Source organism: Macaca mulatta, chromosome 10 (genome assembly GCF_049350105.2).
Source record: "Macaca mulatta isolate MMU2019108-1 chromosome 10, T2T-MMU8v2.0, whole genome shotgun sequence".
In the NCBI taxonomy this organism is placed as follows: domain Eukaryota; kingdom Metazoa; phylum Chordata; class Mammalia; order Primates; family Cercopithecidae; genus Macaca; species Macaca mulatta.
Window position 1 is genome coordinate 78,058,649 of NC_133415.1, and position 26,224 is coordinate 78,084,872.

General features: G+C 44.2%; 1 protein-coding gene and 2 pseudogenes across 1 annotated transcript; 1 reads left to right on the top strand and 2 right to left on the bottom strand.

Moving 5' to 3' along the window:
* Window positions 1-329: 329 nt before the first annotated feature.
* On the bottom strand, window positions 330-1,291 carry LOC718213 (exosome complex component RRP4 pseudogene; annotated as a pseudogene).
* Window positions 1,292-7,663: 6,372 nt separating this feature from the next.
* Window positions 7,664-8,977, top strand: LOC100423780 (KN motif and ankyrin repeat domain-containing protein 1 pseudogene; annotated as a pseudogene).
* Window positions 8,978-11,620: 2,643 nt separating this feature from the next.
* CHGB (chromogranin B) lies at window positions 11,621-25,546 on the bottom strand. The gene is made up of 5 exons (XM_015149463.3): window positions 25,374-25,546; window positions 20,625-20,671; window positions 20,078-20,171; window positions 12,872-14,637; window positions 11,621-12,011 (listed from the first exon to the last, which is right to left on the bottom strand). The coding sequence occupies exons 1-5, from the start codon at window positions 25,420-25,422 to the stop codon at window positions 11,934-11,936; spliced, it is 2,034 nt and encodes a 677-aa protein (XP_015004949.2). The 5' UTR covers window positions 25,423-25,546; the 3' UTR covers window positions 11,621-11,933.
* Window positions 25,547-26,224: the final 678 nt, after the last annotated feature.

Sequence of the window (26,224 nt, forward strand, 5' to 3'; positions counted from 1 at the left end):
AGGCCAAAATAGACCATTTGGGGGTCAGGGATGCCATGTTTTCTATTGGGGCAATTTCATGGGGCACTGTGCCTTGTGAATGACAGTGAGTGGAAGACAAAGGATTCTCCGTATTATTCCAGGATGGGAGTCCATTCGACTGGAACACTGTGCACTTTGAAAGACCTGAAACTATTCCCTAATGCTGAGACTCAGCCGACAGCCCAAGGGAGCGCTGTTCATCTGCCATCCAGGCTTGGTGTTAGGACAAGAGAAAGCAGGCCTGTGGGCTGGAGGCAGTCACAGGTCTGTCAATGCAGACAAAGTGATGATTTCTCGAGTCTTCACTGAGCCGCATATGGGGACCACACATCACAGTCTTCACTCCTGCAAGGTCCACAGTCCTGTCCTTCTGGAGTACCTCCTTCTCCCTCCTGTTCTAAAAGCCTCTGACGTGTTTCCATCACAATCTCCTCCATTATTTCTGGCTTTAAGATGTCTTTGATCTAACGTGGAAGGGATGCTTCATAGCAGTACAGGATGCTGGTATCATACAGCATCGTCCTCTGAGTTACCAGCGAGATGATGCAGTTCCGAAGCCAGGATATCACCTCTCCATCAGCAAGAGAGACAGGCTCCAGGTTTGCAGTGAAGCCCCCTGCTTCCTCTTCTTTGTGCTCAGGTGTTGGGTAAATCTAGATGAAGCCGTTGTTACCAAGAATCACTGAGGCACCACATGGCAAATCATGAAAGTGGATCTTCTGCCGTTTCACCAGGGAGGGGGACACCTGGACCAAAACCCCCTGACCTAGTTTTCCATATTTCAGGCTCCTCGTGTGCAGAGAGACAGCTCCGTCAGAGAACACTGCCTGGACCTCAGCACCGATAAGGTCCCCTTCCTGTAAGAAACCTGTCATTGCAAGCTCATCTTCTGTAGATCTTCTCTTCAGCTCTCCTCCAGGAAGGTTCATGGGCGAGAACAGCAGGACCGAATCCAGCCCGGAGTTGGTCTCCACCTTCCACCTCTTCTGTTGAACCTTTGTGATTCTTCCCACTACAATGTCTCCTGCTTCACCAATGTATCTGGGTTTCAAAGCTTTCACACAGATCAACTTATAGCCACAGAGCCGGCAACAGATACAATGAGCTTCTCTTCTTCCATATGCATTCCATGGCCCTGCATGAATCCCGTGTCCATAGTGATTGTGTCCCCTGGCACCACTAGATGTTTCTTAGTGTCTTGACCCAGTCTCTCGCTAAGAGGCTTGCAAGCCACGGGAAGCCTCATCTCCATCGCCATCTTGGCGCCAATCTTGGGAGGCCTTTTTACAGGTCTATTAATAACCTGGGTTTTTTGGCCGGGCGCGGTGGCTCATGCCTGTAATCCCAGCACTTTGGGAGGCCGAGACGGGTGGATCACGAGGTCAGGAGATCGAGACCATCCTGGCTAACACGGTGAAACCCCGTCTCTACTAAAAAATACAAAAACCTAGCCGGGTGAGGTGGCGGGCACCTGAAATCCCAGCTACTCAGGAGGCTGAGGCAGGAGAATGGCGTGAACCCGGGAGGCAGAGCTTGCAGTGAGCTGAGATCCGGCCACTGCGCTCCAGCCTGGGTGACAGAGCGAGACTCTGTCTCAATAAATAAATAAATAAATAAATAAATAACCTGGGTTTTTTGTTTTTTGTTTTTACTTTTAGCTGAGATGTCATTAAAACAAGACTGGAAAGGTTTCGATATTTCATTTTTGCTTTGACAGGTAACAAGGTGCTATGGATACTTTGTTTTGAAAGAGAGGTAGGTCAATCTGTTGAATGTTTGGTCTACATAGTGTTATAATTCTAAGCCAACAAACTTCAAAAAGTGGAGAAATTAATCCAGAGGAAATGACAGCAGGCGTTCTTTTGCCTTTTGGGAATACTTTTCCTCAATCAAATGCTCAAGTGGGTAAAGTGACCTCTTTAGTTCTTTCCTGTCACCTGTGAGTGACACAAAATAGGGGCTATAAATTAGATTAAATTAAATAATTAAATTATATAAACCAGACTTGGTGGCTCACGCCTGTATTCCCAGCCCTTTGGGAGGCCAAGGGGGGTGGATCACTTGAGGTCAGGAGTTTGAGACCAGCCTGGCCAACATGGTGAAACCCCCTCTCTAATAAAAATACAAAAATTAGCCAGGCCTGGTGGCGGGCACCTGTAATCCCAGCTACTTGGGAGGCTGAGGCAGGAGAATAGCTTGAACCTAGGAGGTGGAGGTTGCAGTGAGCCGAGATCACGCCACTGCATTCCAGCCTGGGCATCAGAGTGAGACTCTGTCATTCATAAATAAATAAATAAAAGTCATATGGTGACAGATTCAAGAAAGGAGATAAAAATAAGAGAGAATATGATTAATTTAAATCAGGACGCAGCAAATCTGGCCCACTACAAATTTTTTTGTATAGCCTGTAACAAAAGATTTTTACATTTTTAAGTGGTTGAAGCAGAAAAGTAAAAAAATAAAATAAATTTGTGACTTGGGAAAATTACATGAAATTCAAACTGAAATTTTATTGGAACGCAACCACTCTTAATTTGTTTATATATTGTTGATGGCTGCTTTCATACTGTGGCAAAGTTGAATAATTGTGATAGAGCCCATATGGTCTCAAAGCCTAAAATATACGCTCTCTGGTCCTTTGTGAAAAACTTTGCTGATCACTGATTTCAGTGGCGTGATGAGACGGATTGTGGCACAGGTGGAAACAGGAGAGCAGCACTTTGGAGCAGCCACAGTGGGAAGCAGATTTGGTGTGAGCAGCAAGCAATGATGGACAGTAGTGTGACATCCAGAGCTCCTTCTCCGTCCGCTGAACCCATCAGCAGTGTCTGACACTGTCCATCCCTGTCCTTGCCAGGCTTTTCCTCACTTGGCTTCTAGAATACCACTTTCTCCTGGTTTCCCTCCTACCTCTCTGGACTTTCTTTCTATATCTCTCTTACTGGTTCCTCCTCATCTCTGAAACGTCTAAACGTTGGCATGCCTCAGGACTCAGCACTTGCACTTCTTCCTTTTCTTGTCTACGCTCACTCCCTAGGGTGTTCAAGGGATTTGGGGACTAATCAAAGAGTGACCATGAGATGGCAGTAGCACACACATATTTTATTGGGTGATGGTGACACTCTGACAGTTTTGCATAGGGGTAGAGGGATGTCCCTTACAGCAAGAGTCTGTCCAAAGACCACACTACACGTATTGCTACTCAGAAGGAGAGGAGGAAAGGCAAGGATACCCCCGAGGGAGGGGAGGTTCAGAAACAAGGCTTTTGTGTCTAGGTGATGTTGCACAGCAGCAACAGCGGGGAGTCTCTGAGTCGGACAGCTTGAGGTTTGTGTTTTTGTATTTGGCTTTATTCTTCTGAGACAAGGTCTCACTCTGTCACCCAGGCTGGAGATCAGTGGCAGGATCTCAGCTCACTGCAGCCTCCACCTCCCAGGCTCAAGGGATCCTCCCACCTCAGTCTCCCATGTAGCTGGGATTACAGGCGCATGCCACCACACATAGCTAATTTTTGTATTTTTAGTAGAGACGGGGTTTCGTTATGTTGCCCAGGCTGGTCTCAAACTCCTGAGCTCAAGCGATCTGCCTGCCTCAGCCTCCCAAAGTGCTGGGATTACAGGTGTGAGCCACCACACTTGAGGTCTTATAACCACAAGCCTCTATGTTATCAATGGCCAACAGATGCTGGGTATAGTTTCACTGCGTAGGTAGCAGGAAGGCCCTGAATGGCTAAAAATTGGCTTAAAATTTGTTTTAAATAATTGGATGTGTAAAAATTTGAGTTTGGCTTTTGCAGTAATCAGCGTTAGCCTACAATGAAGAAATAATAAACAATCTATGAGCCAATACACAGAGGCCATTTTTGACTCATTTATATAACTCTAGGTGATCTCACCCAGTTTTAAGTCTTTAAATACCATCTCTAGAATGATGACTCCCACGTGCAATCTTCAACTCAGGCCTTTTCCTCCAGCACTGGCTCATATACCCAGCTCAACACCTCTGCTGGGTATCTATTCACGTCTCAAACTTAACAAGTTCATATCTGAGCTCCCCATCTCTCTCCTCCCAAACCAGTCCCTCCTGCAGTCTCCCCATCTGTTTTCCCAGGTGCTCAGGCCTAAAGCTTTGGTATTCTCCTCTTGTTCCCTCATGCCACACCAAAACCAGTAGCCCTACCTGTCAGCTCTGTTTCCAGAACAGATCTAGAATTCTACCACTTCTCCCCATTCCCAGTGCCACCATCTTGGACCCTGCCATCACAATGACCCACTAGGGTCATTACAGTGCCCTCCTTATTGGTTTTGTGTTTCTGCCTTCACTTCCCCTACAGCCATCTCTCAACCCAGAAGCCAGTGTTATTATAAACATAAAGCAAATCCTATCAGTCATCCATTGAGAACTCTCCAAATGCAAAAGCAAAAGTCCTTACCAGGACCTACAGAGAGCCTTGTGTGACTTGGCCCCTGCTGCCTCTCTAAGCTCACCTCCTACAACAGTCTCCTACTCTGGCCTCTTGTTCTTCTTCAAACACGCCAAACACATTCCCAAACCAGGGCCTTTGCACCTACTATTCCCTCTGCCTGAAATGTCCTTCCCCCAGGTGTCCACATGGCTCACATCCTTTCTTTAGGTCTTGCATCAACAGATACTTTCTCACTGAGGCCTGTCACGTATGTGAGTGTCAGGATCCTGGACTGCAGAATTGTAATTACTGCAATTAATTAATTATTTCAGCACCTGAAATCTCCTGATTATATTATGTATTTGTTTGTTTGTGTGTTTGAGATGGAGTTTCACTCTTGCTGCCCAGGCTGGAGTGCAGTGGCGTGATCTTGGCTCACTGCAACCTCCACCTCCTGGGTTCAAGTGATTCTCCTGCCTCAGTCTCCCGAGTAGCTGAGATTCCAGGCAACTGCCACCATGCTGGCTATTTTTTTGTATTTTTAGTAGAGACAGGGTTTCACCATGTTGACCAGGCTGGTCTCCAACTCCTGACCTCAGGTGATCTGCGCGCCTCAGCCTCCCAAATTGCTGGGATTACAGTGGTGAGCCACCCAACCGGCCTCCTGATTATACTATGTTTTACAGTGGCATGGTATGTATTTTCATTATGTAATAATAGAACCCTTTCTCTCCTCCTGTCCCGTCTCTGCATTATAACTCCTTCTCGATAAACTTGTCATGATATTAGAAATCATGACAATTAATAATTCAAATAAGAAAAGAAATCTAAAATTTAAATTACAGGTGGCTGCATCGGCACAAGGATTTGGAGGATGGGGCACTGAGGCCATTGTTTCTCATTGTATTAGATACCTAGGGCTGCCATAACAATGCACCACAAGCTGAGTGGCTTAAAACAACAGAAAAGTATTCTATTGCATATATGGAGGCCAGAAGTCTGAAATCGAGTTGTTGGCAGAGGCAGTGTTCCCTCTGACAGTTCTAGGGCAGAATCCTTCCTTGACCCTTCCAGTGTCTGATAATCCAGGCATTTCTTGGCTTGAAGAGGCATAGCTCCAATCTTTGCCTCTCTCTCCACATGGTATTCTCCTCTGTGTGTGTTTTTGTCTCTGAATTTCCATCTTCTTGTAAGGACACCAATGATACTATAAACGGGCCCAGTCTAATGACCCCATGTTAACTGCGGAGACCCTGTTTCCAAATAAGGTCAGATTCGTGGGTGCCAGCAGTTAAGACTTCTTCATTTTGGGGACAAAATTCAACCCATAATCCTCACTATAAGTCTTTCAGGACTACTTAATGTTTTTACAATGAACATAAATTATTTTGATTAAAAGTGGGAAAAGCAGTGGCCTATATAGTTCTTGACTTCTTCCTGAAGAAATGGTGGCACCCCCAGAGATCCTAATTGCACCATCTGAGCAGCACATATTGGGTGGGATTCTCTTGGATGTTTCCTTCATCCTTAATAGATCATCTACACCTTCATGTTTCCCTCCCCTGGGGTGTTTGCAAACTAAAATGAAAAGATGTTCTAATGTGCAATGCCTCAACAAGGCGGATGCCAGGGGGAAGCTGGGATCCAACTTCCAGCAGCTTTCCTCGTGAGCAGTGCCCTGTGTGTGTGTGTGTGTGTGTGTGTGTATGATTTGCCAGGCTGGCATTTGGTGCATTGCTGGGTTTTGTTTTCTCTCCTCGAGTGAGTAAATCACTTTTCACCTTGGGCCCCCCAATCTCTCTTTAGGAAAGTATTTTGTTTTCTGCTGGGCTGCAATAGGAAAAAAGGCAGAGACATTGTACTCTGTGCCTGTGAGTACATGTTGAGCATTTCCCAGTATCTTGTATCAGGATATATTAAGACAAGGGGTTGCAACTGCAGGTATATTATTTGTCATACTATAAACCTTGACTTTGGATGGTTTCTTAGATCATGGTCCCCCAGAAGCAAACCCTGAGACAAGTATTTGAGAAGCAGTATATGTGAGAGGTGATCCCAGGAAACACCAGTAGGGTCACCAGTGGGCAGTGGAAAAGGTAAAGGCAGCCAATAAAGGCTGCATTATCACGCAGGTCACTGCTGTGGCACCTGGGCATGATCCACGGAGGAAGTCTGGGAGGCAGTGCAGAATATGTGCCTCAGGGTCTGTCCACCTGAGGGGAGTGGGTGCTGGCCTGCTTTATTGTGAGTTGAATTGTGTCCCCAGAAAAAAATATGTTGAAGTCTCAACCCCTAATACATGTAAATGTGACCTGATTGGAAAACAGGGTGGTTGCAGATGTAATTAGTTAAGACGAGGTCATACTGGAGTAGGATGGGTCCTTATTTCAGTATGACTGGTGTCCTGGTGAAGAACACCAGGTTGAGAGACAGACTCACAGGGAGAGAGCACCCAAGTGCAGACGGAGGTGGCAGTGGGAGATCTGCTGCTACCAGCCAAGGAAGGCCTGGAAGAAGCAAGGAAGGAAGAAGCAAGGATGAGGCAAGAAACCAGGAAGAAGCAAGGAATGATCCTCCTTTACAGGCTTTGAAGGCAGCATGGCCTTGCTAACACCTTGAGTTTGGACTTCTGGCCTCCAGAATTGTAAGAGAATAAATTTCTGTTGTATTAGGCCATCCGGTTTGTGGTGATTTGTTATGGCAGCCCCAGAAAACTAGTACGATAGGTATTTACCGACCTCCCTTGTCTGCTATAAAAGCTACCTCCTCCAGCAGCCTTCCCCTCCTCGCACCCCCATCACCCACCCAAATCATTGTCCTTTGCAAACAGGCAGTCACGATCCAAGGGCCAGAAACAAAAACAAAAACAAAAAACTGCAGGCAGAGAGAAACCTGTGTGCCCAGGTTTAGGAGAATTTGCCATCAGATTTATAGCACTGATGGGCTCCCCATATGACGAAGCAGCAAAGCTCCTGGAAAAGTATGTCACAGAGGATTCATCTAAAAAGAATCTGGTTAAGTAGCACAGGCAGTTCTTCACTTAGCCAAGAGGAGGAGAACCAGGCCTTCCTTGACGGATAAAAGTCTTATGTGATTTTAAGTCTTATTTTTGCCATGGCTGGGGCTCAGTACACACCATCCCAAAATATGACTGGAGGAGACCACAATGTGTCACCCAAAAATATATCTCTTTGGCATATTTTGAGCTGGTTATTCAGAGAAACTGCAGACACAGGAATGGCTCTAAAAAGCTGTCCTTTTTTACACGGAAATTTACATCTAGAAAGGAAATCTACATTAGTAAAGTGTCTGCATCAGGAAGAAGGCTGCTCAGAGGTGAGGATCTCAGAAGGAAAGCTAATCAGCAGCCAGGGCGCCTTCCCCGCTCAGGAAAGCACACGGTCTCTAGTGAACCCGACAGACGACCAGATGGCCGCTGGCCTCTGTACGCACAAACAATGAAAGTACACGAAAGCCCATCATGAAGAAGGAAGACGGTAACAAAGATTCAAACGGCATGAAAAAGAATCTTCAGTTTGTTGGCATTAATGGAGGGTATGTAACAACTTCAAGCGATGATGTCAGCACAGATGAAAGCTATTCCTCTGAGTCAGATGATGAGTGTGATGTCACTGAGTAATATCCTCTTGAAGAAGAGGAGGTTGAAGACACTTGGGGAATGGCCGAAGGGCACCATGCCATTAACATTGAAGGTTTCAAGTCTGCCAGGGTGGAAGATGAAATGCAGTTTCAAGAACGCGAACCTGAGAAGGTGAAAATCAGAGAGAGGCATACATTAAGTGAAAAGATGTTGTCTGCTTGCAACTTACTGAAAAATAATATAAATGATCCCAGAGCTTTGACCAGCAAAGATATGAGGTTCTGTCTGAACACCCTCCAGCACAAGTGGTTCTGCGTGTCCCGTCAGAAGTCAGCCATTGCAGCCACTCTGGGAGACTACAGAGCTGCTTTTGAGGCTACCTCCCTGGATGTCCTCTACTAGGTCATCAACTTGGCAGATGGAAACGGCAACACAGTCCTCTATTACAGCGTGTCCCACTCCAATTTTGAGATTGTGAAGCTGCTGTTGGACACCCGTATGTGTAACGTGGATCACCAGAACAAGGGACTATACCTTCATCATGCTGGCGGCCCTCGCGGCTGTGGAAGCAGAGGACATGCAGGTTGGGGAAGAACTCTGGCTGAAAGGATGTGAGCCCCAAAGCCAGTCAGCTGGGGCAGATGGCCTTCATGCTGGCAGTCAGTTACTGGGCAGATCGGCATGGTGTAGGGTCTGCTGGCCAGTGGAGCTGAGGTCAACCTCCAGGAAGACAAGGGCTCCATGGCCCTCATTGTGCCAGCAGGCATGGGCACATGGAGATCATCACGCTGCTGCTGGCCCAGCTGGGCTGCAATGTCCACCTGGAGGACAACGATGGCAGCGCCATGCTCTGGATCGCTCTGGAAATGGGGCACAAGGGCATCACCGTTCTTCTGTATGCTCACATCAGCTTTGCAAAAGCCGCTGGGCATCCCCTAGGCTTGGAATGAAGCCACGGAGTTTCATTTGATTGATTGTATGCAAATAGCCTTCCATTTCCATGCCACCATTAAGCTGCTAACTGTTCCTGTTGGGGTGGCAGACGCTGAATGTATAGGTATTGTGCCTGAGCTCACCAGCAAACAGAAGCATAAAGCCCAGGGCTAACAGCTGAAGCTTTCGCAGTGCAGAGACTGCCAGCCTGGGCACACATGCCTCCTTTCTGGCCATCTTCTCTCTGTGTAGGGTGCACTTTAACCTACTCTGTGTTGCTGTTGAGTCTCTGCTCTGTTATATACAGTCATAGGGAATTGTGAGCTGACCTTACCCAAAAGTGCACCTTCTATTCCGTCTCCCAGACCACTCCCAGACCACTACCACAGAGAAGTGTCAGGTTCTCATTGGCATCATGTTTTAAAATTTTTCCACAAATATTTACATTTACCAAATGTGGCACCATTAGAAAGCTCTTCCAAAATTCCATCCCAGCACAGCTTTGTTGATTTTTCTTTTGTCTCTTATTATTTTAAAGTAAGAAAGTTGATCATCAGTAACTTCAGCCAGGGCTAGATAGAACTCTCAAAAAGTATGAAACTTTCAAAAGAAAATATTTTCATTTGGTTTTATCTAGGTAGATGTAAACATGACTTTTTTTTAAAAAAGATTATATGAAATTGGCACAGTATTTTCAACTTTTGTATTTCATACTAATTAAAGACATGAAGAACTACATGTAACATTATCATATTTTTGTTAATAATTGCACAATTCCGTTTCTAACGATAAAGGTTGAATTGTGTTAGAGGAGTTGGCTATTTGCCTCTAGAGAAATATAGCATAGTTCTCTGTATTTATGGATTCCTTTATACTGTGTCACATTTACTTTGGTCCTACATGTATTTAAATGTTTGAAATGCCTTAGACTTTTGTCATATTTTCAGAATAAAATTTCATTAAGATCTAAAAAAAAAAAAAGCTGCTGGATCACTTTGATTATCTAAGAGATTTTATCTGCGTAACAACACAACCTTTATTTATCATACAGTTCCTCCTGCTACCTTCCCATAACTGTGTCCCCCAGGAGCCACAAGCCCCCTATTCTCTTCTGTAGCTCAGGATGCTATAAAAACTTCAATCATCTGGCCCTTCTGAGTGTTATATTTTGTGGGACTTCTGGGCCTATGCATGTAATTAAAATGTTTTTTTCTCCTGTTCATCTGCCTACTGTCAGTTTATTTCATACACTTAATTATCCAACCTTCAGAGGGTAAAGAGGAGGTCTTACTCTCCTCTGTACCACCTTACAGAGAATAACTCTTTACCAAACTGTCAAAACAGTAGAAATCAATCAAGAAGAAGCCACCAAGGGTGAGGAATTAAATGACGGGTAAAAAAAGGAAGAAGGGGAATTGTCCAACTGTCTTGTCGTAACAAGCTGCAAGAATGATTTACAGCAGCAGCAAACATTTCCTGTGCCACTGATATATACCAGGCACTGCTCTGTTTTGCATCAACTCTGTCATCCTTGTAGCAACTCAATGAGACAAATATCTTATTTTATTGATGATCTTGAGGTTCAGAGAGGAAAAGTAACTTGCCCAAAGTCAGAGCTACTTAGTAACAGAGTCAGCAGAGTAAGAGCTCTATCTTTCTTTTTTTTTTCTTTTCTTTTTCTTTTTTTTTTGAGACAGGACCTTACTCTGTCGCCTAGGCTGGAGTGCAGTGGCATGATCTCGGCTCACTGCAGCCTCAACTTCCAGGGCTCAAGTGATCCTCCCTCCTCGGCCTCCTGAGTAGGGAGGGACTATAGGCACACAATACCATGCCTGGCTAATTTTTAAATTTTTTGTAGAGATACGGTTTCGCCATGTTGCCCAGGCTGGTCTCAAACTCCTGAGCTCAAGAAAACCACCCTCCTTGGCCTCCCAAAGTATGGGGATTGTAAGTGTGAACCACCATGCCTACCCTCTATTTTCTGAGAGAGAGTCTCACCCTGTCACCCAGGCTGGAGTGCAATGCCTGATCTCAGCTCACTGCAACCCAAGTAGCTGGGACCGCCACCATGCCCGGCTTTTTTTTTTTTTTTTGTATCTTTATTAGAGACGGAGTTTCACCATGTTAGCCAGGCTGGTCTCAAACTCCTGACCTCGTGATCTGCCTGCCTCAGCCTCCCGTAGTGCTGGGATTACAGGTGTGAGCCACCGTGCCCAGCCGCCTCTATCTTCTTAAGGAGTAGAAATCCGACAAGACCTGAGGGGCCAGAGATCTGTCTGGACAGGCCAGATGTTTTCACTTCCACCCTGGAATTCTTCCCCTCATCCAAGCTTTCTTCTAAGCCCTGAAAAATGAACTTCGGCTGGCTACTTCTAGAGCTCTTTACATAAAGGAATTTTTTAAGTAATATCATATGATTGTTTTTGAAAGAGATTCTTCAAGCCCCTGTAATCTCTCTCAGCATAGGGGAGTAGATATCTTTTTCTAATCTATTTCTCTTTATATCCTGCACATTACTTCAAAAGGTTTGCTTTTTTATCCTATTATGCATCCAAAACCCAACAAATCCTAGAGCCATCTTCTGCAATTTACTTCAAAGAATGGATTTGAAAAGTCACACTCCTCCCTCTTTGCCCAAAAGAAGCTGAGAACAATGAAGCTTTTGGTCTCAGGTGAATCTTTTATTATTTGCAACTGAGACAAACATTTTTCCAAAGACAGTAGCACAGTCATTGTCACAAGCATGTTAATATGCCTATTTTGCGGAAAAGAATATGCTACAAGTCATGCAATTAACATTTTCAATAGCATTCTGGCAAAAATTAAAGACATTTCCAATTGTGTCAAACATTTAACGAATAGTAAGTTCTACTTTCTGTCCTTGGATAGATAAATGGTGTCTTCTCAGTGAAGTGGTGAAAAACAGATCATGTGAGGGCTGCTTCTTAACAGTGCCCTCTGCTCCAGTGACAGTCAGCCCCTTTGGCTGAATTTCTCAGCTATCTTCTGTAGTTCCAAATCCATTGCAGCCAAGTTTTCAAGTTCTTTTTTCTGGAAAATACAGAAAAGTGGAGGCATGAGGTCCCGAACCAATTTATTTTGCTATAGTTGGATGGAGTACGAATGGAAAGGGGAATTTTAGGCATGTTGGAAGCTACATTAGTCAACCTACATCAGTAACTCTCAAAGTGTGGTCCCCTGACCGGTGGCATCAGCCAGGAACTTGTCAGAAATGCAGAGTTTGGGGTCTCACCTGCGACCTACTAAATGAGAAACTCTGGGGGCTAGGAATCCCTCATGATCCCGATGTACATTCAACTTTGAGAAGGACAACCTACATAATCAATATTAGGAAAAAAACATTGTTTGGATAGGTACAGCTCCAACAGTGTTACCTCTCCCAGATATAAATTTCTGACGGCAGTAGGGCATGAAATAATAAAGATAGCAAACTAAAGCAAGTAAACTTCTCTATCACCTATTCTCCCTACCTCAGGGAGAGAGTGATGAACAGACAGATGACCAAGGGAAAGATACCAGAACAGTAGCTGTCAACCTTGGCTGAACGCTGCAATCATCTGGAAGCTTTAAAATATTCTAATGATCAGGCAGCACTCCAGGCACTAAGTAGACAGAATCTCTAACAGTAATTTTTCATGCTCTCCAGGTGACCCCAGTGTGCGGACAAGGTTGAGAAGCAATGCGACCGAGTGAGGTGGGCAAAGATGTGGACGATGGCTAAAGGTAGGTGGAAACCGACCCCCAAGGTGGCCTCCACTCTGTTACTAGGTCACCATTTTCATAGTGATTAATTCCCACCAATTTCTCCCCGTTAATATCGGATAGTCTTGAACATAATGTGCTAACATTGACCAAAGTAAGTAATTTTAAACAGAAGCCCCACACTGTACCTCGTCCTCTGTCAGGACTGTCTGGTCAGCCCTGTCCTTTTCATTTTCTGTCTCCTGGCGGGTGCTTATCGGCTCCTCAGAATCATAAAAGTCTGGAAACTCGGCTGACTTCTTCCTGTAGTGAAGGAGCTGGTCCAGTTGGGCCACCCTGTCATACTGCCTTTTCAGGTCCAGCTTGGGGACCCTGGCGAGGTTTCTCTTCTCATACCCCCAGTTCACATCCTCCGAGAAGGGCTTTTTCTCCCACCAGTCATAGTTGTATTCTGGGAAGAAATTCTTCTCATTCAAGGTCAGCTCATTTTCCTCTTCACCCTCGAGAAAATTGTCATCCATGTTGTCTCTTCTTTCAAAATGGCTGCTCTTCCACTGGAGAGGGTCGTAGTATGGGTTAAACAGTTCCCCTAATCTCTTCCTCTTTTCAGCTGTGTGATGGGAGCCATATTGTTTATCTTGAAACCTCGCTTCCTCCCTGTTTTCTTTAGTGTCCTGCAGGTCTCCCTGCTGCTGCCACTTCCCTTGGGCTCTTTCCTCACCATAGTTGAGGTAATTTCTGTCCAGCTCTTTCCACGCACCTTGTGGACGCCTCCTTGCCTTGTCCATCTGGCTTTCTTGGACACGGTGGTGTCCTTCACCCAAGAACCTTTTCTCTTCTCTGGCGTCAGACATGAAATAGGCACGTGGCTCCCCTCCCCTGCCTCTGTGATGGCGTCCCTTTCCCCGCTCATGGCCCCTCTCTTCCTCACTTTCTTCACCATATCCATGTGCCATCTTATCAAGCTCTAAGCTGGGGTAGTTTCTCTTGTCCTCCTCATCCCAACTCTCCTCACTCTGAGGTCTTGGAGCCCTGTATTCCTCACTTCCTCTGCCCCTATAGCGCTCCCCCTCCAGGTCCTCGGGGGCCTGGATGCCTGGATAACTCTTTATTTCTTCTCCATATTCGGGTTCTTCCTCTGAAGCCCTGTAGTGGGTTGAATGGTGGTCCCTCTTTTCCCCTAAACTGGCCATGCCGACGTTTGACTCCTCAGATTCCTCCAGGGAGTGTCCGTTTTCCTCAGAGGGAAGACTCCCTCCTTGAGAGGACCTGTCAGGCCTGGTCCTCCCGTGGTGGTGTCTGGGCCTCGTGCGTCGTTTGTCCACCTCAGAGGTGGCATCTTCCTCACTTTCCTCAGATTCTTCCTGACTTCCGGGTTGGCCTTTAGACTCCTGGGGGTGTTTCTCCTGGCTCCTTGCCTCCTCTCCACTCTCCTGGCTACTCTTCTCCCGGCTATGCGTCTTCTCCTCAGCGTGCCCGGCAGCATGTGTTTCAGATCTGGCCACTAACTCCTCTTTTTTTACAGCTGAAGCCTGGTTTCTTTCATTGAGGAAAGCGTTTTGTGTCTCTCCTGGCTCTTCAAGGTGTTTCTCTTCACTGCCATCTTCCCCTTGCTCCCCTTTTTGATAGTTCTCTCCCTCCTCCTCCTCCTTATCCTCTCTCTCACTCTTCTCAGAATGGTGTGTCTTTACTTCTTCGGAGACTTGGCTGTTGGAGGGATAGAGGCTCCGCTGGGGCTCATCTGCTCGCTCTCGGCTGTGCCCGCCTCCCTCTGCCCACTCCTCTGTGTCTGCCTTTGTTGGGCCTTGGGCGTCCTCCTCCTCTGGGGCTCCTGCCTCCTCCCTGCTGGAGGACCCGTGGGCTTCCGAGGCATCATCTGGGTCTCTTAACAATCTTACTTCAAACTTTGTGTTTTCATTTTCAGTTGTCTCTTTGTCTTTGACGTCTTTTCTACCTATAATGAAAATGAAGAGTAGGTATAACTTCAGAATTGCTTGTGGTTCGACAAGCACCAGCCTCAGTAATCACTACAAATCCTGATGACACTGAAAATTTCTTGGATAATTATTTAAATTAATGAAGAATCTACTCAGATTCCTTTTGAAAGTAAAGGCTATGAAAGCTCCTTGACTGTGCTTAAATTTAGTAATAAACTGTCTATATTTTTTATGTCTTCATAATACCCAGCCAGCTTCTCTCATTGGTACTGCCAATGATCAAACTGAAATCCAGATATGGATTTATGAAATATTAGAATTTAGAAGCAGAAAACATCTTAGAATTCATCTAATCCAGTCCAACCTCTTCTTTTTGCAGACATTGAGACTCAGCATGGTATAATCCAAGACCATTCTTTCCATATTTTCTTCACATAGGAGTTAAAAAGTTGGCAGTATGTGAATAGCTCTAACAATTATCCAGCTAGATAGCTAACTAGCCAAAATAAGAAATATCAAGATTCAAAGGAGGATTTAAACATTTGAAATGATTAGTTTATATCAGACTTTTATTATCCAATCAACTGTAGACTCAACCTAGCAGTATGTGATCTATAACTTAGTAGCTGGTGATAAGGGTGTACATTTCTTGCCTGAGAAAACTACACATCAGTGGAAAGGGCCATTTCTTTTTTCACTCAGGTTCCATGTACCCAACATGCTCTCAGATGTTGGGAATAAACTTCAGCACAATGAGTTATCTTTGTGTTTCCTGAGTCAGAGTACATGGTATAACTGATATTTTAATTGAATGCTGTTCTTGTCCACCTTTTCCAAATATCAATAGCTCCTTTACTAAACCCTCCTTAACTCAAGGACACCCCAGGAAAGGAGATAGGCAGTTAGCACTGTCTCAGTTGTTAGCTGGGAGGGCTTGGATTTCAACCTATGTCACAGAGTTCAGATAAAATGCCTGAAGCCAAGGCCACTGACAGCTTTGGGTCTACACTGCAGGCACTGTATGCCCAAGTGCTGTTGAGCACTTCAAATGTGGCTGGTTTGATCTGAGACATGCTATATATGTAAGATACACATCAGACTTCTGAGAATAAAGAATAATGTGAAATAATCTCAACAACTTTTATATCATTATATGTTGAAATAATATTTTGGATGTATTGGATAATATATATTTCAAATAGATCAGATATATAAAATTATATATCAGAAAAAATTGGATAAAAATAAAATATATTATTGAAATTAATTCCACCTGTCTCTTTTTACTTTTTAAATGTGGCTACTATAAAATTTGAAATTATATTTGTGGCTCACATTATATTTCTATTGGGTCGCACTGATAAGTCATTTTGAAATGATATTTGCAAAGTGGAAAAAAATTACTTGTTTTGTAAAAATGTCCAAGAAATAGTGGACTCTCCGTACCGCTCTGTTTAAAGCCCAGTCTGGCACGATAATAATATTCTCATGTTTATGAGGCAATGAAAATGTCCCTGGCCTTTTCCAGACATCTGAGGGAAGGTCCATCTGTCACCAGTCTCTTCGCCTCTTAAAAGCCAGTGGTGGTGTGTATGGCATTGGGGCATGGCTAGCCAGATGGGCACAGGGAAGCATGTGGTTCTGGGCAGTGCTATTGACTAAATGTTTGTGTGATTCCAAAATGTTGAAGCCCTCATCCTCAATGTGACAGCATGTGGAGGTGGGGCCTCTGACAGGTAATTAGGTCATCAGGGTACAGCCCTTACAATGGGATTAGTGCCCTAAGAAAGGAGATTGAGAAAGAGATGATTTCTGTCTCCACCAGATGAGGATACAGTGACAGAAGGCAGCCGTCTATAAGCCAGGAAGTGGGCCCTCATCAGACACTCTGACCTTGAACTTCAAATCACTATAACTGTGAAAAATAAATGTTGGTTGTTTAAGCCATCCAATCTATGGTATTTGATATAGCAGCCCGAGCTGACTAAGACGGACAGATACTGATGTCATTCTGAGCGTCGGTTGAAATAGAGCTGATCAGACAAGATCTCAGCCTCCAGGGGCAGAGTCACTGTGGCCCCTTTCCTACTACCTACTGGTTTCTGAGTCTTAAGTGTCAGGAACAGAAGTATTTTTATTTTTTCCCAATTAAATATGTACTGCCTGAGCAGCCTGTGCCTGAGGCTTAGCTCTTCCTACTAAATTTAGCTTTAAGTCCCCGCAGGTGAGCCTGGAAGAGGGCTGTGATTAGCAGCACACACTCACTGTCAATCTGTAAAATCAAGGTGTGAAGCTCATACTTACTTTCAAACAAGAACAGGGAAATGCATCTGTCATACTGTAAGGATGACCAGATCAACCCTAGTCAAAGAGATTCTTGTACCTGTTAAGAAATTAGACTATGTGTTCCCTGAGGTCTCTTAAATCCATAAAACAATGATTCTGTCCTACTCCCCAAATACTCATTTGCTTAGTGAGTATATGCTGACTCAGAGACCTGCAAGTAGGAGTGGGAGTGGAGATGGGCGTGGGGTGGAACAGAGGCTGTATAAAGGCATTCACCTAACCAGTCGGGCAAAAGCTCCTCCAGTCTTCTGATCAGTTTAGGACACACCAACAAGAGAGAGAAAACTAGAATAGGATAAAAGTTGCAAACTGGTGCCTCAGAGGTGAATTCTGTTTGACCTAGACAGCAGTTTTAGTACATTTGAATTCAGAGGCGATACAAAAATACCAGGAGATGTCTTTTAAAAATCAAAATTTTAACTTCTTTTGAAAAATCCCAAGATCTGACTACACAGTCTGTATTTCTCCATAATGGGATTAGAGCTGAGAATTATCTGCTCCCCCTCAGAACAGGCAGGTGCCCTCCAGTCTGTGCGTCACTTCCTGTCCTGCCTTACTCCTTTGTGTGATTTGTCCGTCTAGCCCTGGCTGGTGTTTAAGGGTCAACCACAGAGGAGCTCTTAAACCTTCCCCATCTCAGCATTCTGTCACTCTCTGGGTATAACATCTCCAGAATCCTTAGATACATGGGTCATTTGATTTTTCCCAGTTTCCCTACGTTTCTCTCAACAGACATCAAAAGACCTCAGGGCATAATCAGGGCTGGAGCAGAGGCTAGAGTTACTATGCCATAATCTAAGGGCTAAGATCTTGGCAGGCAGGCATAGGCAACTTTTCCTAAGCAATTGTGGTTCTTTGGTGACCTGATAGGACAGATCCCTCACTTTTGCATTGGTCTAGTAAACAAAGTAAGGGAAAGGGAGATACCAAGATGGGTTTGCCAAAAGGAGGGGCCTTTACTCTCTGCCTAGTGACCCACTCTGCTCTTACTCACTTCCTGTAACTTCTGGAAAAAAGAAGTTGGAAAGAAACTCAGAAAGAGGTATGTGGGATGGAAGTGGTAGGAAAGCTAGGAAAGCTTCCATCCACTGTTTCTGGGGTCCCTAAAGGCTCAGGCCCCCATAGCTACCATTGTTACCCTGAAGCCTCCAAAGGCAGATTGAGTTAATTCAGGTTACTCTTCTTCCTCTTTTTTTTAGACAGAATCTCTCTCTGTCACCCAGGCTGGAGTGCAGTGGGGTGATCTCGTCTCACTGCAACCTCCACCTCCCAGGTTCAAGCGATTCTCCTGCCTCAGCCTCCTGAGTAGCTGGGACTACAGGCGCATGTCACCACACCCGGCTAATTTTTTGTATTTTTAGTAGAGACAGGGTTTCACCGTGTTAGCCAGGATGGTCTCGATCTCCTGACCTCGTGATTTGCCTGCCACAGCCTCCCAAAGTGCTGGGATTACAGGTGTGAGCCACTGCGCCCGGCCTCAGGTTACTCTTCTGGCCAATCGCTATTTGCTTTTTCACCATTTCATGCATGAGGGTTCATGTGTAGCTATAGCAAGAGAGTCTTGTCTGGCAATGAAAGGTGGTTTTTTTCGTTTTTGTTTTATGTTTGTTTATTTCTGATGGAATCTCACTCTGCCACCCAGGCTGCACCCAGGTTGGAGTGCAATGCTATGATCTCAGTTCACTGCAACCTCTGCTTCCCAGGTTCTAGCGATTCTCCTTCCTCAGCCTCCTGAGTAGCTGGGATTACAGGTGCCCGCCACCACACATGGCTAGTTGTTGTATTTTTAGTAGAGATGGGGTTTCACCATGTTGGCCAGGCTGGTGGCAATGAGAGACTTTTTTTTTTTTTTTTCTTTTTAGACCGAGCCTTACTCCTGTTGCCCGGGCTGGAGTTCAATGGCGCAATCTTGGCTCACTGCAATCTCTGCCTCCCGGGTTCAAGCGATTCTCCTGTCTCGGCCTCCCGAGTAGTGGGATTACAGGCACCTGCCACCATACCTGGTTTATTTATTTAATTATTTATTTATTTGCTTATTTATTTGCATTTTTAGTAGCGACGGGGTTTCACTATGTTGGCCAGGCTGGTCTCAAACTCCTGACCTCAGGTGATCCACCTGCCTCAGCCTCCCAAAGTGCTGGGGTTACAGGCGTGAGCCACTGCGCCCACCTGAAAGATTTTTAAAGGTGAAAAAATAAGATAAAATCTACTGTTTACAGCCTGACTTAAAGTTTAAAAGCAGAGGACAGTGTTGAAGAGGGCAGTGTTTTCCGGATTTGTTTGAATCAGTTTGGCTTCATGCATAATAGAGACTGCACAGTCTTGTAAAATTGTCCTCATAATGTCAATTTCCAATGGGTACTGCTTATATCACTGTTCAAATTTTATTTTCAGCAGAAATGGTTTCATATTGAGAACACTTCACAGGCTGGACTCAGAAAGCCATTAGTCTGCCTCACTGGAATGCACTGCCTCTACCTGAAACCCTTCCAGTTCTCAGGCCTGGAACTTCTGGTACCATTTGGTGGTACCTTCTATTCTGGTAAGCTGTGCATTAAAATATCTTGGCTAATTTGTTGTGTAAATAGGCCAGAAGTTTTAAGTCAACTTTCTAAGATTCCTGCTTCTCAGCTTGTGCTTCTCAGTGTCAGAAGAGTAAAAGGCCAAGAGAAGAATGATTTTTAAATCTCCTTCTATCATCTTCCAACACTTCCAGAAACCCCCTCCTCATCTAATCACAAACCAGCATTTCCCACACTCCCTGCACACAAATGAAGTCCTGTTCTAAAAATCCAAACTATGGAACTAAGGAATTTAAGAATGGATAGACATCTGAAAGACTATCATTGAGTTCAACTCCTTCATTTTACTTTGAGGAAATACACCTAGAGAGACAAAGCGTCTTTCCCATAGTCACACAGCTGCGAAGTGGTAAAGCAGGAACTAGGAGTCATATCTTCTGTCTCCCAGATACTGGCCCAGTCAATCAACACTCTTCCTAGTGCATTATGCCCCCAGGCCATTTGTAGATAAAGAGGAAGGTGATGTGGAGGGAGTAGGAACAAGGAGCACTGCAGCAACAAAGATCTGTCTGCAGTGCGGGACACTTACTCTTCTTCAGGACTTGACGGCACTCAGGGGTGATGGGTGGAGCGCTGGACTTCGACAAGGCATTTGAGAGGACCTCAATGATGCAGCGAGTCACCTGGGGGAAAACGAGAAAGCAGGTTGGAGAAGCTGGTGTCACTGGATGACAGACTACTCAACCCAGAGCTGCTGTCAAGGAAGGCTTGACTACGTGACCTGCGCTGATGCAGTATTCTTAGGGCAGAGATACAGATTTACAGGAACAGAGTGAAATCTTCCAAACCTCTACACAGAACAATGCAAGAAGGCACTGATTAGGGATTATCTGGAGAAGGGAAATAAGCATCCATTTCTGAAACAATGGCACAGCTATCCTCAGGGGCGCTAAACCATCCTGACAGGAGATAGGAGCTCAGTGCAGGAGGGGCATCCCTTGCTCACATTCTGTCAGCGATGAAAACCTGGCTTTGTAAGATTATGTCATGCGTGTGTTTGGTTTGGTGTAATAGGGACTGGGAGAATCTAGAGTCTAGATACAAGTCTAGATTCTAAGATTGACATTGCAACTTACCATTTCTTCATTGTGGTTCCTGTTATCCACTGGCATGGAATTGACAGCTTTCAAGGAGAAAAAGAATGGAAAATGACTTGAGTTGGGTTTTGGAAGCTGTGTGACCCGAAACCCACAAAATCACCCCACATTAGTTGTTGCTTTTCCCCTGGCAATGTCTTAAATATATTTGGAAACAAATGTTATTTTAGATCCGGTATAAATCAAATCTAGACCACAGACAAGGAGGGGTCTTCTGGGGTACCAGAAATGTCCCTTTTTTAAATCTCAACGCTGGTTACACAGGTGTGCTTATTAAGCTGTGTACTCATGATCTGTTCAATTTTCTATATATTTTACTTCAATTAAAAGTTTAAGCTAGGGCCAGGTGCGGTGGCTCACGCCTGTAATCCCAGCACTTTGGGAGGCCAAGGCCGGTGGATCACGAGGTCAGGAGATCGAGACCATCCTGGCTAACATGGTGAAACCCTGTCTCTACTAAAAATACAAAAAATTAGCCAGGCATGGTGGCATGCGCCTGTAGTCCCAGCTACTCGGGAGGCTAAGGCAGGAGAATTGCATGAACCCAGGAGGCGGAGGTTGCAGTGACCCAAGATCGTGCCACTGCACTCCAGCCTGGGTGACAGGGCGAGACTCCGTTTCAAAAAGAAAAAAAAAAGTTTAAACCAAACTAAGTCTAATACAACAAGAATGCCCTCCTCGATCTTCTCTGCCTACTCCAAATGGGTAAAGATCTGTGGCTCTCTCTCCCTATCTCTGTTTCCAAAAATATATCCTCCCAAAACTTCCTTGACAAAAACATGGTTATGGGTGTCTTCCATAATTAATTACCTCATTTTTTACCTGCAAGGCCTTTGCCTGAACAAGCTCGTTTGTGCATCCATATCAACATTGTGTTTCTCTTCCTCCACACTGTTTGCAACCATGTAAAGAACACGGCAGATATCTAACCCTCCTAGTTTAGCATCAAGTCCATAATATTATATGCAAATTGGTGTTTAACCATTGGTTTATAAGAATATTTTAAAAGAAAAATTTTAATTTATTTCAATAAAATGTCATGGGATTCTGCCTATCTTACAACAGTGTTTGAAGTTGCTTTGTCTTCTTAGAAAATGCTTCAGGTAATTTTAATTTTTCAGTGCCATTTTTTTCTCTCTCTAAGCTGCTTTGATTATTTTTTCACTTTGACTTTGTTCTAAGCCCTTTCTATTAGAACAGCCCAAAGCATTTACATATAAGTCCATCTCCATAGTTCTCCTGGCATGACCTGTAGCAGGCAACTAAGCAGGAGAAGCTCAGTGCAGAAAATTATTTTAAGTCCCTGAGAAGAGAGTAGAGCTTGCTGGGGCAAGTTCTCAGACATCAGACATGAAAGCTATTCAAATGCAGCAACCTGACCTTTCCTTGCAGAATGCAAGGAAAGCCTCTTTAAACATTCCCCACCCCCTATCAATTACATATCATGGGGCTCAACCTGGAAATAAAACACCTATTCATTTACTTTACTAAATTTCTCTTTTCAAAGGATGATCTGGGATCACTTCAATTGTTTCAGGAAGCCCAAAGTTATGCAGTCCATTAGAATCATTAAAAAATATTTGAGAAGTAGCTAACGAGCTAAGAAGACCCCAAGTTTTTCCTGAAATGCTTATCAGGCAAGATCCAGTTGACCCACTTTTGGTACCCAAGGTCCAATATACTCAACTGTTCTTTCATCCTCCAAATGGCTATTTGAGAACACACCCACTTCAGCACTTTCTCTTTCCACCGGAAATCTGTAATTTCCTCTGGAAATAAATGACTATGAGAGAATAACTCCCCTAATAAATCAGATGACTTTTAAAAAATCCTGCTTTACTAAGCCTTCATGATAATGCAGTTTCTTGCTAATACTTTCCTTTTTTTTTTTTTTTTTTTACAAATGTAAAATAGATGTTTTTATTAACTACTGGTATTGCCAAAGTATTAATAGTTACCAGATTTGGGGGCAGAGAAAGATTTTTCTTTTATTACTCTAGACAACTTGTAGCTTAGGTTTGTATTTATGAAACCGTTGTTTCTCTGACTGAGGCTCTTCAGATCCTTTTTGATGGAAAAAAAAAAACTAGGGTCTGCTTTGGAACATACATTATACATCTTGGTGAGATATCTAGGTGCTTCTGTATTTTTCCAGTAAAATTTGTGACAACAAGGTAATAGCCGAAGGCGTGTTGTTATCCTTAAAGTAGTTCAGCTTACTTTTGTATGTAGTAAGATTCAGGTGGCACAACAGAAAACCTAATGCTCTCTGTCTGTAGGGATATAAGAAAAAAAAAAGAAAACCTAATGCTCGTGTTAAAAGTAAAGCAATCAAATGGTACAAAAATTATCAAATAATGTGGTAAATCTGAGAGTAACTTCTGATGTATTAATATCTAAGACTATTACAGTTTGATACCAGATTGAAAATACAGCTGTAAAATAAGTTCAACATGCTCTTCTGAATTTAGAAATCATTTTCCCGGCCAGGTGCAGTGGCTTGTGCCTGTAATCCCAACACTTTGGGAATCCGAGGCGGGCGGATTACCTGAGGTCAGGAGTTCGAGACCAGCCTGGCCAACATGGTGAAACCCCATCTCTACTGCATATACAAAAAGCTGGGTGTGGTGACACACACCTGTAATCCCAGCTACTCAGGAGGCTGAGGCAGGAGAACTGCTTGAGCCTGGGAGATGGAGGTTGCAGTGAGCTGAGATGGCACCATCGCACTCTAGCCTGGCCAACAGAACAAGACTCTGTCTAAAAATAATAATAATAATAATAATAATAATAATAATAATAATAATAATAAAATTAAATTAAAAATATAAGGAAAGCATTTTACCTAGAATAATATGGATATCATTTTACTACTTCCCTTATATTAATTTTTAGAGTGCACAATAGCTTCCATAGGAGGTTGTGCATCTCCTTTCAGAAGTTCTTAAGGATAAGTGAATGAGCTAGATGGCTTCTTGAGGCTTCCCCCAGCCCTGTAATTTTGCAAATAACCAGCTCTACTTGAAGGCTAACATGTCTCATTGCCAGAGGCTGTGGGGAGGTGGGAATGGAGAGGTACTTGCCAATGGGTTTGTGGTATCTTTCTGGGGTGATAAAAATGTTCTGAAATTTGATAGTGGTAATAGTTGCACAATCTGCAAATATACCAAAAACCACTGAATTATATACTTTAAAAGGGTGGATTATATGATATACAAATTATAGCTCAATTTTTAAAAAGATTATGTCTTCATTTTAGCTGCTATTAAAATATAAACTTTTATTTAAAATATTCTGTTACATAAGAGATCTGTAAGTATTGTACCACAATAGTTAAATCATTCCCACAAATGTCACTGTTTTTGTGGTCTACAGCCTCCCAAGCAAAGCAATTCTCTTCTAAAAGTATTTTGACCAGAAATAATTCTAAATATTCATTTGATTTTCTTTAATGAAATTGAGAACATTTATTGACAATTTGTAAGAATGACAAGAATTTTAGCAAATTCTGAATGTATATAATTACGACTGGCTTTCATTTTGTCTCTGCCTTTTGGATCTAGTAATTGCTGCCAATAAAAGCTTCATATTCATGGATGGCAATATCTCAATTCTAGGTAGGAGTCTCAACCTCAGATATGAACAATTTTCTAAATCATTAAAACACCTGAAGAAAACCTGTAGTCTAATTTGGTGCTAGTATACTTACTTCTCAATAGTCTCAATATCTCAATACCCATAGGTGACTCTACTTCAACACACACACACGCACACACACACACTTCAGATTTTCAGAGATCATTTGTTTGAGATTCAGGGTAGTTTGAAAGATTAATCCTACAATCTTCCATACAAAAAGGGAAACAGTCAAGTATCTACTACTTAAAATTCTATCCTCCTAAATTGACAAAGACATTTTGTTTTTTTTACTACTCCAAAGGTACTTTTGTGGTTATTTTGTACTCTAATAATTTTCCTGGAGTACAGAAGTCAAAATACTGCGGTTTCCATTCATAACTAAAAAATTAAGGGCACATGTTCTCAGGAATGCTGAGGCTTTCACAGGTTAAAAAAAATAATTCCTTTGAGTGTGAAATTAGAAATTACCTGTCCCTAGAGATGGAAATACAAAATAGAGAAACATATTAAACTTGTACATACACGAGCACACATACACACACACATTATATATGGACATGTTAAGAAAAGGGATATTTCTTACATACATATGGGACTCACTTTTATCTCATCATACTTACATGACAATAACAATAATAAGGGAAATTATGCAGGCACTAAATAACATCATACATGTATTCCGGCCTCTCCGTAGTCGCCTGGCTTTAAAAAGCCAAACAGATACAGAATCAGACAACAGGGTCTCTCTAGATGGGCAGAGAGAGTGTGACATCTTAGAAGCGAATACAAAATGTGGGGTTTCCTTGGAGGTATGGCACGTTTTCTTCCTTCCTATCTAGAGGAAAACTCAGATATAAAAAGAACGAGGCTCCCTTGGTTGGGCTAAGAAGCCCTCTAGCTTTTTCCAAGTCAAACGGGTGGGAGGAGTTGAAGGAAAACACCCAGGGAGGAGAAGAAACGAAGCAAGAGATAAACCTTCCCCTCAACCCCCCCTCTCTCCCGGGATCCGCCAGCCTGGCTGCGGGAGCGGCGGGGAAGAGCGAGGCTGGCGCTGTCCGCGGTGCTGACCGGCCCGCCGCGCCCACTCACCCGCCAGCCCCACGGCTCCCAGGAGGCTGAGAAGCAGCGCTGGCTGCATGGCCCCGCTCGCCGGCCCCTGTGCGGAGAGGAAGATGGCGGCTGGACCGGAGAAGCGAGGCGCAGGAGGAAGGCGCGATGGAGCAGCCCCGGGAAACTAGCGTGCCTCCTGGTCCCCGCGGTGTGGCGCGGCTGGCGCAGGCCCCGCTCTTTTAAAGGGCAGGCGGCGGCCGCAGGGCCGGGAGGGGCGGGCAGCCAGGAGCGGGCGTCCCCTAGCTCAGTCCTGACGTCACGAAGCAGCACCCCCAGGCGGCGACGCAAATGGGCGGAAATTTACGCCAGTCCAGTCGCCTGGTGGGCAGGGTCTGGAGCGGGGGTAGGGGGAAAGGCGAGCCAAAGAATGGAGAGGCGAGGGGAGCAGTGCAGATCTGAGACGGTGGGGGAGGCGGGAGGTCCCGCTTAGATTGCCTCAGCCTACTCCCCATCTTCCTCCACACACCTTCAAATCTAAAACCGTGTGTTTGAGACTGTATGCATGTGTGTGGTTGTGCTGAGATGTGTTCATGACGAAGTCTGTTTGTGTCTCCTCGACCTAGCTGACGAAAAGACTCCTGCTAACGAGAGAGAACTAAACGGTTGGTCAGGGAAAATGGAAAAGACAGTGATAGTTTTAAAAGTTAAAAGTGCAGCCGGAGAATATGGGACCTGCTGTTCCCTCAAACTTTTCTTTTTGTCTTTATATCTATTTACCTATCCATGATTCTATCTCCTATTCATGACTCTCTTTCTTCCTCCTCCCTCTCTGAATACATAACGTATACACGGTTAAAAAAAAATCAGATGGTACAAAAGGATTTACTATA